The sequence below is a fragment of the Bombina bombina genome, chromosome 3 (genome assembly GCF_027579735.1).
Source record: "Bombina bombina isolate aBomBom1 chromosome 3, aBomBom1.pri, whole genome shotgun sequence".
NCBI lineage: Eukaryota > Metazoa > Chordata > Amphibia > Anura > Bombinatoridae > Bombina > Bombina bombina.
In genome coordinates, this window is record NC_069501.1 from 177,069,133 (window position 1) to 177,086,020 (window position 16,888).

The 16,888-nt window shown below is 41.6% G+C and overlaps 1 protein-coding gene across 2 annotated transcripts in view; it reads right to left on the reverse strand.

Moving 5' to 3' along the window:
- Positions 1–16,888, reverse strand: part of NSUN3 (NOP2/Sun RNA methyltransferase 3) — an 85,313-nt gene that overhangs the window by 19,594 nt on the left and 48,831 nt on the right. For both annotated transcript variants that reach the window (XM_053706034.1, XM_053706035.1), the window contains exon 4: positions 3,000–3,154. In XM_053706034.1, coding sequence (XP_053562009.1) covers positions 3,000–3,154 — 155 coding nt within the window. The remainder of the gene's footprint in view (positions 1–2,999; positions 3,155–16,888) is intronic.

Consider the following 16,888-nt stretch of genomic DNA (forward strand, 5'->3'; position numbering starts at 1 on the left):
CAATAAGGAGAGGAAAAGAAACAATGTTGCATATAGCAGTCCTCGGTTAAATCACAGACCGGAACAACACCATTTGTATCACTTTGAGAACTTAGGCCTAGATTTGGAGTTTTGTCAGTAACGACCCGAAAAACTAACGCCGGCTTTTTTCTGGCCGCACCATAAAAATAACTCTGGTATCGAGAGTCCACATAAAGGCTGCGTTAGGCTCCAAAAAAGGAGCGTAGAGCATTTTTAACGCAGCTTCAACTCTCGATACCAGAGTTGCTTACGGACGCGGCCAGCCTCAAAAACGTGCTCGTGCACGATTCCCCCATAGGAAACAATGGGGCTGTTTGAGCTGAAAAAAAACCAAACACCTGCAAAAAAGCCGCGTTCAGCTCCTAACGCAGCCCCATTGTTTGCTATGCGGTAACCCTTCCTACGTCTGCACTTAACACTCTAACATGTACCCCGAGTCTAAACACCCCTAACCTTACACTTATTAACCCCTAATCTGCCGCCCCCGCTATCGCTGACCCCTGCATATTATTATTAACCCCTAATCTTCCGCTCCGTAAACCGCCGCTACTTACATTATCCCTATGTACCCCTAATCTGCTGCCCCTAACACCGCCGACCCCTATATTATATTTATTAACCCCTAATCTGCCCCCCACAACGTCGCCTCCACCTGCCTACACTTATTAACCCCTAATCTGCCGACCGGACCGCTACTATAATAAAGTTATTAACCCCTAATCCGCCTCACTAACCCTATCATAAATAGTATTAACCCCTAATCTGCCCTCCCTAACATCGCCGACACCTAACTTCAATTATTAACCCCTAATCTGCCGACCGAATCTCGCCGCTATTCTAATAAATGTATTAACCCCTAAAGCTAAGTCTAACCCTAATACTAAAACCCCCCTAAATTAAATATAATTTAAATCTAACGAAATTAATTAACTCTTATGAAATAAATTATTCCAATTTAAAGCTAAATACTTACCTGTAAAATAAATCCAAATATAGCTACAATATAAATTATAATTATATTATAGCTATTTTAGGATTTATATTTATTTTACAGGTAACTTTGTATTTATTTTAACCAGGTACAATAGCTATTAAATAGTTAAGAACTATTTAATAGCTAAAATAGTTAAAATAATTACAAATTTACCTGTAAAAGAAATCCTAACCTAAGTTACAAATAAACCTAAAACTAGACTATCAATAAATTAATTAAATAAACTACCTACAATTACCTACAATTAACCCAACACTACACTATCAATAAATTAATTAAATACAATTGCTACAAAGAAATACAATTAAATAAACTAGCTAAAGTACAAAAAATAAAAAAGAACTAAGTTACAAAAAATAAAAAATTATTTACAAACATAAGAAAAATATTACAACAATTTTAAACTAATTACACCTACTCTAAGCCCCCTAATAAAATAACAAAGCCCCCCAAAATAATAAAAAAGCCCTACCCTAATCTAAATTACTAAAGTTCAAAGCTCTTTTACCTTACCAGCCCTGAACAGGGCCCTTTGCGGGGCATGACCCAAGAAATTCAGCTCTTTTGTCTGTAAAAAAAAACATACAATACCCCCCCCAACATTACAACCCACCACCCACATACCCCTAATCTAACCCAAACCCCCCTTAAATAAACCTAACACTAAGCCCCTGAAGATCATCCTACCTTGTCTTCACCATACCAGCTTCACCGATCGGTCCAGAAGAGCTCCTCCGATGTCCTGATCCAAGCCCAAGCGGGGGGCTGAAGAGGTCCATGATCCGGCTGAAGTCTTCATCCAAGCGGGCCAGAAGAGGTCTTCCATCCGATTGAAGTCTTCATCCAAGCGGCATCCATCCGGAGCGAAGCGGCAGCATCCTGAAGACCTCCACCGCGGAACATCCATCCTGGCCGACGACTGAACGACGAATGACGGTTCCTTTAAATGACGTCATCCAAGATGGCGTCCCTCGAATTCCGATTGGCTGATAGGATTCTATCAGCCAATCGGAATTAAGGTAGGAATATTCTGATTGGCTGATGGAATCAGCCAATCAGAATCAAGTTCAATCCGATTGGCTGATCCAATCAGCCAATCAGATTGAGCTTGCATTCTATTGGCTGATCGGAACAGTATATCCTTGCTGTCGGTTACTGTCTTCAAATTTTGCAGGCGAGGAAGCAAGCTGAGTAATAACCCCCTTATCGTTTGCGCACAACAGTAATCTAGCCCATAGTAAGCTTCATTATATAAATAATATAATAGTACATGTAACTTTTTATTTATTAAATCACATTAAAAATAACATCTATTTAAAAGGACACTGAACCCAAATTTTCGTGATTTTCTTTCGTGATTCAGACAGAGCATGCAATTTTAAGCAACTTTCTAATTTACTCCTATTATCAAATTTTCTTTATTCTCTTGTTATGTTTATTTGAAAAGAAAGAATGTAAGTTTAGATGCAGGCCCATTTTTGGTGAACAGCCTGGGTTGTCCTTGCTGATTAGACAGCACCAATAAACAAGTGCTGTCCATGGTCTGAACCAAAAATTTGCTGGCTCCTTCACTTAGATGCCTTCTTTTTCAAAAAAAAAGATAGCAAGAGAACAAAGAAAAATTGACAATAGGAGTAAATTAGAAAGTTGCTTAAAATTGCATGCTGTATCTGAATCATGAAAGAAAAAATTTGGGTTCAGTTTCCCTTTAATATTAAATTGCATTTGTACTGATTTGATAGGCAAATGAGTATATCCATCATGCTAGTCAGTGCTGTATTATGCAGCTTTTAAGCATAACATAATTAAAAAAATGGATATTTGAGGTAAAAAGGGTGGAGCATGGTTGCGCTCATTTTCTTTTGCTTACCCAGAATACTCTGCTCTAGTGGAAAATAATGGCAATTCAGGTTATCAGTGGAAGTGCAGATGGGCTGAATAATTACCTATTGTGTGCATGTGCAGTCGGCAAAAGTATACAAACCTTGTCATAGGATTTGGAATAGAACTTTCCTATTAACCTTCCATCAAGCTCAGAGGTGGAAATGCTGTGGATCTGTGTGGTTGGTACAAAGGATGCCAGTGTTTGTTTCAGCCATCTTGATCGGTGAATATCCGGCTCATTGCAATGAAGATGACCTTTATGAAAGGAAACACAATTATGCAAGAAAACTAATTGTGACAGAAAATATTTGCTTTCACGAGAGAGAGGTTATTTTTCTAGCGATTCCTTTGGAACAAATACTTGTATTACATTTTTCTGTTGTTATCATCATTTTCAATAACTTTTAGAAAACAAAATTTATGCTTACCTGATAAATTTATTTCTCTTGTGGTGTATCCAGTCCACGGATTCATCCATTACTTGTGGGATATTCTCCTTCCCAACAGGAAGCTGCAAGAGGATCACCCACAGCAGAGCTGTCTATATAGCTCCTCCCCTAACTGCCACCTCCAGTCATTCGACCGAAGACAAGCAAGAGAAAGGAGAAACTATAGGGTGCAGTGGTGACTGTAGTTTAAAAATAAAAAACACCTGCCTTATGACAGGGCGGGCCGTGGACTGGATACACCACAAGAGAAATAAATTTATCTGGTAAGCATAAATTTTGTTTTCTCTTGTAAGGTGTATCCAGTCCACGGATTCATCCATTACTTGTGGGATACCAATACCAAAGCTATAGGACACGGATGAAGGGAGGGACATGGCAGGTCCTTAAACGGAAGGCACCACTGCCTGTAAGACCTTTCGTCCAAAAATAGCCTCTGAAGAAGAAAAAGTATCAAATTTGTAGAATTTAGAAAAAGTATGAAGCGAAGACCAAGTCGCCGCCTTACAAATCTGTTCAACAGAAGCATCATTTTTAAAAGCCCATGTGGAAGCCTCCGCTCTAGTGGAATGAGCTGTAATTCTTTCAGCTCATTCTTTCAGAAAGAGAAGTTGCTGAAGCTTTTTGGCCTTTCCTCTGTCCAGAGTAGACAACAAACAATGAAGATGTTTGACGAAAGTCTTTAGTAGCTTGTAAATAAAACTTTAAAGCACGAACCACGTCAAGATTGTGTAAAAGACGTTCTTTCTTTGAAGAAGGATTAGGACACAGTGACGGAACAACAATCTCCTGATTGATATTCTTATTAGATACCACCTTAGGAAGAAACCCAGGTTGGGTACGCAAAACTACCTTATCTGCATGGAAGATCAGATAAGGGGAATCACACTGCAAGGCAGATAACTCTGAAACTCTTCGAGCCGAAGAGATAGCTACCAGAAACAGAACTTTCCAAGATAAAAGCTTGATATCTATGGAATGCAGAGGTTCAAACGGAACCCCTTGAAGAACTTTAAGAACTAAATTTAAACTCCAAGGCGGAGCAACAGGTTTAAACACAGGCTTGATTCTAACTAAAGCGTGACAAAACGCCTGAACGTCTGGAACATCCGCCAGACGCTTGTGCAAAAGAATAGACAGAGCAGAAATCTGTCCCTTTAAGGAACTAGCTGACATCCCTTCTCCAATACTTCTTGGAGAAAAGATAATATCCTGGGAATCCTGACTTTACTCCATGAGTATCCCTTGGATTCAAACCAATGAAGATATTTACACCATATCTTATGATAGATTTTCCTGGTGACAGCTTTCGAGCCTGAAGTAAGGTATCAATGACCGACTCGGAGAAACCACGTTTTGATAAAATCAAGCGTTCAATCTCCAAGCAGTCAGACGCAGAGAAATTAGATTTGGATGGTTGAAAGGACCCTGAAGTAGAAGGTCCTGCCTCAGCGGTAGAGTCCATGGTGGAAGGGATGACATGTCCACCAGATCTGCATACCAAGTCCTGCGTGGCCACGCAGGAGCTATCAAAATAACCGAAGCTCTCTCCTGCTTCATCTTGGCAATCAGACGAGGGAGCAGAGGAAATGGTGGAAACACATAAGCCAGGTTGAAAGACCAAGGCGCTGCTAGAGCATCTATCAGCGCTGCCTTGGGATCCCTGGACCTGGATCCATAACAAGGAAGCTTGGCGTTCTGACGAGACCACATGAGATCCAGTTCTGGTTTGCCCCAAAGTTGAATCATCTGTGCAAAAACCTCTGGATGGAGTTCCCACTCCCCCGGATGAAAAGTCTGTCGACTTAGAAAATCTGCCTCCCAGTTCTCTACACCTGGGATATGGATAGCTGATAGATGGCAAGAGTGAACCTCTGCACATAGAATTATTTTTGAAACCTCCAACATTGCTAGGGAACTCCTTGTTCCCCCTTGATGGTTGATGTAGGCTACAGTCGTGATATTGTCCGACTGAAATCTGATGAACCTGACCGCAGCTAGCTGAGGCCAAGCCTGAAGAGCATTGAATATCGCTCTTAGTTCCAGAATGTTTATAGGAAGGAGTGTCTCCTCCTGAGTCCACAAGCCCTGAGCTTTCAGGGAGTTCCAGACTGCACCCCAGCCCAGAAGGCTGGCATCTGTCGTTACTATTATCCAATCTGGCCTGCGGAAGGTCATACCCTTGGACAGATGGACCCGAGATAGCCACCAGAGAAAAGAATCCCTGGTCTCTTGATCCAGATTTAGTAGAGGGGACAAATCTGTGTAATCCCCATTCCACTGACTGAGCATGCAGAGTTGCAGCGGTCTGAGATGTAGGCGGGCAAACGGCACTATGTCCATTGCCGCTACCATTAAGCCGATAACTTCCATACACTGAGCCACTGAAGGGCGAGAAGTAGAATAAAGAACACGGCAGGAATTTAGAAGTTTTGACAACCTGGCCTCTATCAGGTAAATCTTCATTTCTACAGAATCTATCAGAGTTCCTAGGAAGGAAATTCTTGTGAGAGGGGATAGAGAACTCTTTTCTTCGTTCACTTTCCACCCATGTGACCTCAGGAATGCCAGAACAATGTCTGTATGGGACCTGGCGATTTGAAAATTCGACGCCTGTATTAGAATGTCATCTAGGTAAGGGGCTACTGCTATACCCCGCGGCCTTAGGACCGCTAGGAGTGACCCCAGAACCTTCGTAAAGATTCTTGGTGCCATAGCTAACCCAAAGGGAAGAGCCACAAACTGGTAATGCCTGTCTAGGAAGGCGAACCTGAGAAACCGATGATGATCTCTGTGTATCGGAATGTGCAGATAAGCATCCTTTAAGTCCACGGTAGTCATATATTGACCCTCCTGGATCATAGGTAGGATGGTTCGAATAGTCTCTATCTTGAAGGATGGGACCCTGAGAAATTTGTTTAGGATCTTGAGATCTAAGATTGGTCTGAAGGTTCCCTCTTTCTTGGGAACCACAAACAGATTTGAATAGAAGCCTTGCCCCTGTTCCTCCTTTGGAAATGGGTGGATCACTCCCATAACTAGGAGGTCTTGAACACAATGTAAGAATGCTTCTCTCTTTATCTGGTTTGCAGATAATTGTGAGAGATGAAATCTTCCTTTTGAGGAAGAAGCTTTGGAGTCCAGAATATATCCCTGGGACACGATTTCCAACGCCCAGGGATCCTGGACATCTCTTGCCCAAGCCTGGGCGAAGAGAGAAAATCTGCCCCCTACTAGATCCGTTACCGGATCGGGGGCTGATCTTTCATGCTGTCTTAGAGGCAGCAGCAGGTTTTTTGGCCTGCTTTCCTTTGTTCCAAGCCTGGTTAGGTCTCCAGACCGGCTTGGACTGGGCAAAATTTCCCTCTTGTTTTGTATTAGAGGAAGTTGAAGCTGCGCCACTCTTGAATTTTTGAAAGGCACGAAAATAAGACTGTTTGGTCCTTAATTTGTTGGACCTATCCTGAGGAAGGGCGTGACCTTTTCCTCCAGTAATATCAGAAATTATCTCCTTCAGCCCAGGCCCGAATAGGGTCTGCCCCTTGAAGGGAATGTTGAGAAGCTTAGACTTTGAAGTAACATCAGCTGACCAGGATTTAAGCCTACGTGCCTGAATAGCAAAACCTGAGTTCTTAGCCGTTAGTTTGGTTAAATAAACAACGGCGTCAGAAACAAATGAATTGGCTAGCTTAAGAGCTTTAAGCTTGTCAAGGATATAATCCAATGGGGTTTCTACCTGTAGAGCCTCTTCTAGAGACTCAAACCAGAAGGCCGCAGCAGCAGTGACAGGGGCAATGCATGCAAGGGGCTGGAGAATAAAACCGTGTTGAATAAAAATTTTCTTAAGGTAACCCTCTAATTTTTTGTCCATTGAATCTAGAAAAGCACAACTGTCCTCGACAGGGATAGTTGTACGCTTCGCTAGAGTAGAGACTGCTCCCTCCACCTTAGGGACCGTTTGCCACAAGTCCTGTGTAGCGGCATCTATGGGAAACATCTTTTTAAAATCAGGAGGGGGAGAGAACGGTACACCTGGTCTATCCGATTCCTTAGTAATAATTTCTGAAAACCTCTTAGGTATTGGAAAAACATCAGTGTAAACAGGCACTGCGTAGTATTTATCCAATTTACACACTTTCTCTGGGACTACAATGGCGTCACAGTCATCCAGAGTTGCTAAAACCTCCTTGAGCAACATGCGGAGGTATTCAAGCTTAAATTTAAATGTAGACATATCAGAATCAGGTTGAAGTGTCTTCCCTGAGTCAGAAAAATCACCCACAGATAGAAGCTCTCCTTCTTCGGCTTCTGCACATTGTGAGGGTATATCAGACATAGCTACTAAAGCGTCAGAGAGCTCTGTATTTGTTCTAGCCCCAGAGCTGTCTCGCTTTCCTTGTAACCCTGGCAGTTTGGACAATACTTCTGTAAGAGTATGATTCATAACTGCCGCCATGTCTTGTAAATTATACGCAATGGGCGCGCTAGATGCACTTGGCGCCCCTTGAGCGGGAGTTAAAGGCTCTGACATGTGGGGAGAGTTAGTCAGCATTAACTTCCCCATTGTCAATTTCCTCTGGTGATAAATCTTTTAAAGCCAGAATATGATCTTTATAACTTATAGTAAGATCAGTGCATTTGGTACACATTCTAAGAGGGGGTTCCACAATGGCTTCTAAACATAATGAACAAGGAGTTTCCTCTATGTCAGACATGTTTAAGAGACTAGTAATGAGACCAGCAAGCTTTGAAAACACTAATTAATGTGAAAAAGCAGAATATAAAAAACGGTACTGTGCCTTTAAGGGGAAAAAACAAACACAAAAACTGCAAAACAGTGAAAAAAGCAGTTAACTCTATGAAATGTTTTCAGTGTATATAATAGACTAAAATAGCATTGCACCCACTTACAAATGGATGATTAACCCCTCAGGTTCAAAAACGAAGCAAAAAAACGGTAAAAACCGTTATAACAGTCACAAGCAAACTGCCACAGCTCTACTGTGGCTCCTACCTTCCCATAAAACGACTTTTGTAGGCACAAAAACCCTTTACAGAGATCCAATATGTCAGGGGACTCCGTCAGGGAAGCTGGATGTCTCAGAATGTAAAAACAACTGCGCAATTAGAGCGTGAAAATAGGCCCCTCCCACCATGTATTCAAAGTCAGAGGGCCTTAAAAAACTATTCCTAGGAGTAAAATAACAGCCATGTGGAATACTAGGCCCCAAATAAAGATTTATCCCCTCAGTAAAAAAAGGTTCTTTATATATATGCAAACGTTTTACATACTAAGCCATAATAGAAAGTAATATGAAAATGACCCTTTACTGCAAGCATGATGCCAGTCGTTTATTAAATCACTGCAATCAGGCTTACCTTAACTATATCAGGCACTGTCAGCATTTTCTAGTTCTTATCATCCTCTAGAAATAATATACTGAACATACCTCAGGGCAGTTAATTCTGCAGGCCGTTCTCCAGCTGAAGTTTCCCCATACTCTTCAGTTATGTGTGAGAACAGCAGTGGACCTTAGTTACAACCTGCTAAGATCATCAAAAACCTCAGGCAAATTCTTCTTCTAATTTCTGCCTGAGGTAAAAAAAAACAGTACAACGCCGGCACCGTTTAAAAATAACAAACTTTTGATTGAAGATAAACTACACTAATTCACCACATCTCTCTAGCTACTTCCCTTGTCGAGAGCTGCAAGAGAATGACTGGAGGTGGCAGTTAGGGGAGGAGCTATATAGACAGCTCAGCTGTGGGTGATCCTCTTGCAGCTTCCTGTTGGGAAGGAGAATATCCCACAAGTAATGGATGAATCCATGGACTGGATACACCTTACAAGAGAAAGTGGTTTTATTTTCTGTAGCATTTTGGAAGAGGGTATTACTGTTAATACAAATACATTAAAAATAAACAAAATGTAGTAATAAAACAGAAATAAATGGAAGGAGGGCCCTGTATCCTAGGTGTTGTTCTTTCACTACTGATCTACCTATTTAGAGCCCTGCAGTCTTCAATGGCCTAGTCAGCTAATGTCTCCAGTGGACACTTTCTCATTCTGCACAGTGTTGTGACATCCGACATAATAAGAAAATGCCTTGAGGCATAGGCACTTCCATATTGTTAGAGGTGTAGAAGGTGGAGGACCTCTTCTAGGGCCCATAGTTCACCTTTCACACCACACAAAGGAACTTGCAGAATCTGTATTTACAAATGTGAGGTGCAGGTGATTGACAAAAACAGCGAAATATGGCAATCACCTATTTAAACGGCAGGCAATTTTGGCTTTTGGGGAGGGAGCCCTAATAAAGGCCATTTCAACTCCACTGTTTGACATTTATAGACAAGTAATCCCACATATGAAAGAGGAGTAGCCCCTCTTTCAAATTAGAGGTCACTTCCCAATTAAAAGCAGTGATCAACCACCCCAATGGAAACCAGTATTTTTTCTATAGATGCTCAAGGGGGGCTATTTAATTAGAGACTAAAAGGCCAGATTACAATACAAACATTTGCGTGCAAGTGAAAAGGGGTTTATCGCGGGGTGTTTGCGCTCGTTGGGCTTACTGCTGGTATTACAAGTTGAAAGTAAACGCGATTGCTTGAGTGCAACCACGATTTACGCTAGAAAGATTGCTGCGACTTTAGAGCTTTGGTTAACTGCTTCGCGAAACTAAAAAGTGTCACAAAACACATCAAAAATACATTGCAAAGTATAGCTACACTTATAATAACACTACCTAATACAATTATTAAAAGAATATAGCACACAAAAGTTATAAGGCCTCACAGATGTATATATATACTGTATATATATATATATATATATATATATATATATATATATATATATATATATATATATGTGTGTCTATATAGGTGTACATATGTATTTATATGTGCATATATAAATTTACACATATAAACAAAAGAAATACATATGTATACATGTATAGACCTATATATAAATATATATATATATATATATATATGTGTGTGTGTGTGTGTGTGTGTACATTGCAGTTAAGTAGATGAAAACATGAAAAACATAATTTATGCTTACCTGATAAATTTATTTCTCTTGTAGTGTATCCAGTCCACAGATCATCCATTACTTGTGGGATATTCTCCTTCCCAACAGGAAGTTGCAAGAGAATCACCCACAGCAGAGCTGCTATATAGCTCCTCCCCTCACTGCCATATCCAGTCATTCGAACGAAACAAGCCGAGAAAGGAGAAACCATAGGGTGCAGTGGTGACTGAAATTTAATTAAATTTAGACCTGCCTTAAAAGGACAGGGCGGGCCGTGGACTGGATACACTATAAGAGAAATAAATTTATCAGGTAAGCATAAATTATGTTTTCTCTTGTTAAGTGTATCCAGTCCACGGATCATCCATTACTTGTGGGATACCAATACCAAAGCTAAAGTACACGGATGATGGGAGGGACAAGGCAGGAACTTAAACAGAAGGAACCACTGTCTGTAGAACCTTTCTCCCAAAAACAGCCTCCGAAGAAGCAAAAGTATCAAATTTGGAAAAAGTATGAAGCTAAGACCAAGTCGCAGCCTTGCAAATCCGTTCAACAGAGGCCTCATTTTTAAAGGCCCAGGTGGAAGCCACAGCTCTAGTGGAATGAGCTGTAATCCTTTCAGGAGGCTGCTGTCCAGCAGTCTCATAGGCTAAACGGATTATACTCCGAAGCCAAAAAGAAAGAGAGGTTGCCGAGGCCTTTTGACCTCTCCTCTGTCCAGAGTAAATGACAAACAGGTTAGATGTTTGGCGAAAATCTTTAGTAGCCTGTAAGTAAAACTTCAAGGCACGGACTACGTCTAGATTATGCAAAAGACGTTCCTTCTTTGAAGAAGGATTAGGACATAATGATGGAACAACAATCTCTTGATTGATATTCTTGTTAGAAACCACCTTAGGTAAAAAACCAGGTTTTGTACGCAGAACAAATTTATCTGAATGAAAAATCAGATAAGGAGAATCACAATGTAAGGCAGATAACTCAGAGACTCTTCGAGCCGAGGAAATAGCCATCAAAAAAAGAACTTTCCATGATAGAAGTTTGATATCAATAGAATGAAGGGGTTCAAACGGAACCCCTTGAAGAACTTTAAGAACCAAGTTTAAGCTCCATGGAGGAGCAACAGGTTTAAACACAGGCTTAATTCTAACTAAAGCCTGACAAAAAGCCTGAACGTCTGGAACTTCTGCCAGACGTTTGTGTAAAAGAATAGACAGAGCAGAAATCTGTCCCTTTAAAGAACTAGCTGATAATCCTTTGTCCAAACCCTCTTGGAGGAAGGACAATATCCTAGGAATCCTAACCCTACTCCATGAGTAATTCTTGGATTCACACCAATGAAGATATTTACTCCATATCTTGTGGTAAATTTTCCTGGTGACAGGCTTTCGTGCCTGTATTAAGGTATCAATTACTGACTCAGAGAAGCCACGCTTTGATAGGATCAAGCGTTCAATCTCCATGCAGTCAGTCTCAGAGAAAGTAGATTCGGATGATTGAAAGGACCTTGTATTAGAAGGTCTTGTCTCAGAGGCAGAGTCCATGGTGGAAAGGATGACATGTCCACTAGGTCTGCATACCAGGTCCTGCGTGGCCACGCAGGCGCTATCAATATCTCCTGTTTGATTTTGGCAAGCAGACGAGGGAGCAGAGGAAACGGTGGAAACACATAAGCCAGGTTGAAGAACCAAGGCGCTGCTAGAGCATCCATCAGTGCCGCTTCTGGGTCCCTGGACCTGGATGCGTAACAAGGAAGCTTGGCGTTCTGGCGAGACGCCATGAGATCCAATTCTGGTTTGCCCCAAAGGAGAACCAATTGAGCAAACACCTCCGAAATGGAGTTCCCACTCCCCCGGATGAAAAGTCTGATGACTTAGAAAATCCGCCTCCCAGTTCTCTACACCTGAGATATGGATCGCTGACAGGTGGCAAGAGTGAGTCTCTGCCCAGCGAATTATCTTGGAGACTTCTAACATCGCTAGGGGACTCCTGGTTCCCCCTTGATGGTTGATGTAAGCCACAGTCGTGATGTTGTCCGACTGAAATCTGATGAACCTCAGTGTTGCTAACTGAGGCCAAGCTAGAAGAGCATTGAATATAGCTCTTAACTCCAGAATATTTATTGGGAGGAGTTTCTCCTCCTGAGTCCATGAACCCTGAGCCTTCAGGGAGTTCCAGACTGCACCCCAGCCTAGAAGGCTGGCATCTGTTGTTACAATTGTCCAATCTGGTCTGCGAAAGGTCATACCCTTGGACAGATGAACCCGAGATAACCACCAGAGAAGAGAATCTCTGGTTTCCTCATCCAGATTTAGTAGAGGGGACAAATCTGTGTAATCCCCATTCCACTGACTGAGCATGCATAATTGCAGCGGTCTGAGATGCAGGCGCGCAAATGGCACTATGTCCATCGCCGCTACCATTAAGCCGATTACTTCCATGCACTGAGCCACCGTGGGGCGCGGAATGAAGTGAAGAACACGGCAAGCATTTAGAAGTTTTGATAACCTGGACTCCGTCAGGTAAATTTTCATTTCTATAGAATCTATTAGAGTCCCTAGGAAGGAAACCCTTGTGAGAGGAGATAGAGAACTCTTTTCTTCGTTCACTTTCCACCCATGCGACCTCAGGAATGCCAGAACTATCTCTGTATGAGATTTGACAATTTGAAAGCATCAGGATGTCGTCTACGTAAGGAGCCACCGCTATGCCTCGCGGCCTTAGGACCGCCAGAAGTGAGCCCAGAACCTTTGTAAAAATTCTTGGGGCTGTAGCCAACCCGAATGGAAGAGCTACAAATTGGTAATGCCTGTCTAGAAAGGCAAACCTCAGGAACCGATGATGATTCTTGTGAATCGGAATGTGAAGGTAGGCATCCTTTAAGTCCACTGTGGTCATGTACTGACCCTCTTGGATCATGGGTAAAATGGTTCGAATAGTTTCCATCTTGAGTGACGGAACTCTGAGGAATTTGTTTAGGATCTTTAGATCCAAAATTGAACTGAAGGTTCCCTCTTTTTTGGGAACCACAAACAGATTTGAATAAAACCCCTGTCCTTGTTCCGTCCGTGGAACTGGATGGATCACTCCCATTACAAGGAGGTCTTGTACGCAGCTTAGGAATGCCTCTTTCTTTATCTGGTTTGCAGATAATCTTGAAAGGTGAAATCTCCCTTGTGGAGGGGAAGCTTTGAAGTCCAGAAGATATCCCTGAGATATGATCTCCAACGCCCAGGGATCCTGAACATCTCTTGCCCACGCCTGGGCGAAGAGAGAGAGTCTACCCCCTACTAGATCCGTTGCCGGATAGGGGGCCGTTCCTTCATGCTCTCTTGGGGGCAGCAGCAGGCTTTCTGGTCTGCTTGCCCTTGTTCCAGGACTGGTTAGATTTCCAGGCCTACTTGGATTGAGCAAAATTTCCCTCATGTTTTGAAGCAGAGGAAGTTGATGCTGCACCTGCCTTGAAATTTCGAAAGGCACGAAAATTAGACTGTTTGGCCCTTGATTTGGCCCTGTCCTGAGGAAGGGTATGACCCTTACCTCCAGTAATGTCAGCAATAATTTCTTTCAAACCAGGCCCGAATAAGGTCTGCCCCTTGAAAGGAATGTTGAGTAATTTAGATTTTGAAGTCACATCAGCTGACCAGGATTTGAGCCATAGCGCCCTACACGCCTGGATGGCGAATCCGGAATTCTTAGCCGTTAGTTTAGTCAAATGAACAATGGCATCAGAAACAAATGAGTTAGCTAGCTTAAGAGTTCTAAGCTTGTCAATAATTTCAGTCAATGGAGCTGTATGGATGGCCTCTTCCAGGGCCTCAAACCAGAACACCGCCGCAGCAGTGACAGGAGCAATGCATGCAAGGGGCAGTAAAATTAAACCTTGTTGAATAAACATTTTCTTAAGGTAACCCTCTAATTTTTTATCCATTGGATCTGAAAAAGCACAACTATCCTCAACCGGGATAGTGGTACGCTTTGCTAAAGTAGAAACTGCTCCCTCCACCTTAGGGACTGTCTGCCATAAGTCCTGTGTAGTGGCATCTATTGGAAACATTTTTCTAAATATAGGAGGTGGGGAAAAGGGCACACCGGGTCTATCCCACTCCTTACTAATAATTTCTGTAAGCCTTTTAGGTATTGGAAAAACATCAGTACTCACCGGCACTGCATAGTATTTATCCAGCCTACACAATTTCTCTGGTACTGCAATTGTGTCACAGTCATTCAGAGCAGCTAATACCTCCCCAAGCAATACACGGAGGTTCTCAAGCTTAAATTTAAAATTAGATATCTCTGAATCAGGTCTCCCTGATTCAGCGACGTCACCCACAGACTGAAGCTCTCCGTCCTCAGGTTCTGCATATTGTGACGCAGTATCAGACATGGCTCTTACAGCATCTACGCGCTCTGTATCTCGTCTAACCCCAGAGCTATCGCGCTTGCCTCTCAATTCAGGCAATCTGGATAATACCTCTGACAGGGTATTATTCATGATTGCAGCCATGTCCTGCAAAGTAATCGCTATGGGCGTCCCTGATGCACTTGGCGCCATATTAGCGTGCGTCCCTTGAGCGGGAGGCGAAGGGTCCGACACGTGGGGAGAGTTAGTCGGCATAACTTCCCCCTCGACAGACCCCTCTGGTGACAATTCTTTTATAGATAGACTGATCTTTACTGTTTAAGGTGAAATCAATACATTTAGTACACATTCTCCTATGGGGCTCCACCATGGCTTTTAAACATAATGAACAAGTATCCTCTGTTTCAGACATGTTTGTACAGACTAGCAATGAGACTAGCAAGCTTGGAAAACACTTTAAAGCAAGTTAACAAGCAATATAAAAAATGTTACTGTGCCTTTAAGAGAAACAAATTTTGACAAAATTTGAAATAACAGTGAAAAAAGGCAGTTACACTAACGAAATTTTTACAGTGTATGTAACAAGTCAGCAGAGCATTGCACCCACTTGCAAATGGATGATTAACCCCTTAATACCAAAAACGGAATAATAAATGACGAAAACGTTTTTAAACATAGTCACAAGAGCTGCCACAGTCTACTGTGGTTGTTACCCTCCTCAAACACGACTTTTGAAGCCTTTTGAGCCCTTCAGAGATGTCCTGTATCATGCAGAAGGAAGCTGAGTGTCTCAGTCTGTAATTCTAGCTACGCAGAAAAGCGCTAAAATAGGCCCATCCCACTCATATTACAACAGTGGAAAGCCTCAGGAAACTGTTTCTAGGCAAAAATCAAGCCAGCCATGTGGAAAAAAACTAGGCCCCAATAAGTTTTGTCACCAAACATATATAAAAACGATTAACATGCCAGCAAACGTTTTATATTACACTTTTATAAGAGTATGTATCTCTGTTAATAAGCCTGATACCAGTCGCTATCACTGCATTTAAGGCTTAACTTACATTAATCCGGTATCAGCAGCATTTTTCTAGCAAATTCCATCCCTAGAAATATGTTAACTGCACATACCTTATTGCAGGAAAACCTGCACACCATTCCCCCTCTGAAGTTGCCTCACTCCTCAGAATATGTGAGAACGGCAGTGGATCTTAGTTAATTCTGCTAAGATCATAGAAATCACAGGCAGATTCTTCTTCTAATGGTGCCTGAGATGAAACAGTACACTCCGGTACCATTTAAAAATAAAAAACTTTTGATTGAAGTTAAAAAACTAACTATAATACACCACTCTCCTCTTACTACGTCCATCTTTGTTGAGAGTTGCAAGAGAATGACTGGATATGGCAGTGAGGGGAGGAGCTATATAGCAGCTCTGCTGTGGGTGACCCTCTTGCAACTTCCTGTTGGGAAGGAGAATATCCCACAAGTAATGGATGATCCGTGGACTGGATACACTTAACAAGAGAAAAACATATTTATGCAATATTCATTTTTTAACTATGTATTTACTGTAAATATTTCACATTCCAATGATCTGTACATAGCAGAATATGTTCTTTGTATTTATAAAAAGATATATATATATATCTGTATATATCTATACCTATATATATAATCATAATCATATATAATAATTATATATATATATATATATATATTGTACAAAAATACCATTGGATATATGTAGAAATATTTATTTCTGAATAAACAGAACATATTCTGCTATAAGCAGAAGATTGTTATGTGAAATATTCATATTTTCATGTCGGGTTAGCACACATGACAATATATGATCGGGTTTGCACAATCTATGGGGGAATACAAGAACGAGCACACAATATTCTAAGTTCGGCTTTTTGCGCACGTCGGGTTAACGCAAGAGCAAAAACAGTTTACTTTCAAATCATAATATGAGCGCAACCAGATGCGCACAAAAAGCTTACTTTTAGCGCAATTAATGCTCAAGCAGGAGTTTTAATTAGTGCTCCACTTGTGATCAAGCCCTAAATATTTAGGGCTAGATTAAAAGTGAGGCGCAAACGTTTTTTCACTAATATTACAAGTTGAGAGATTT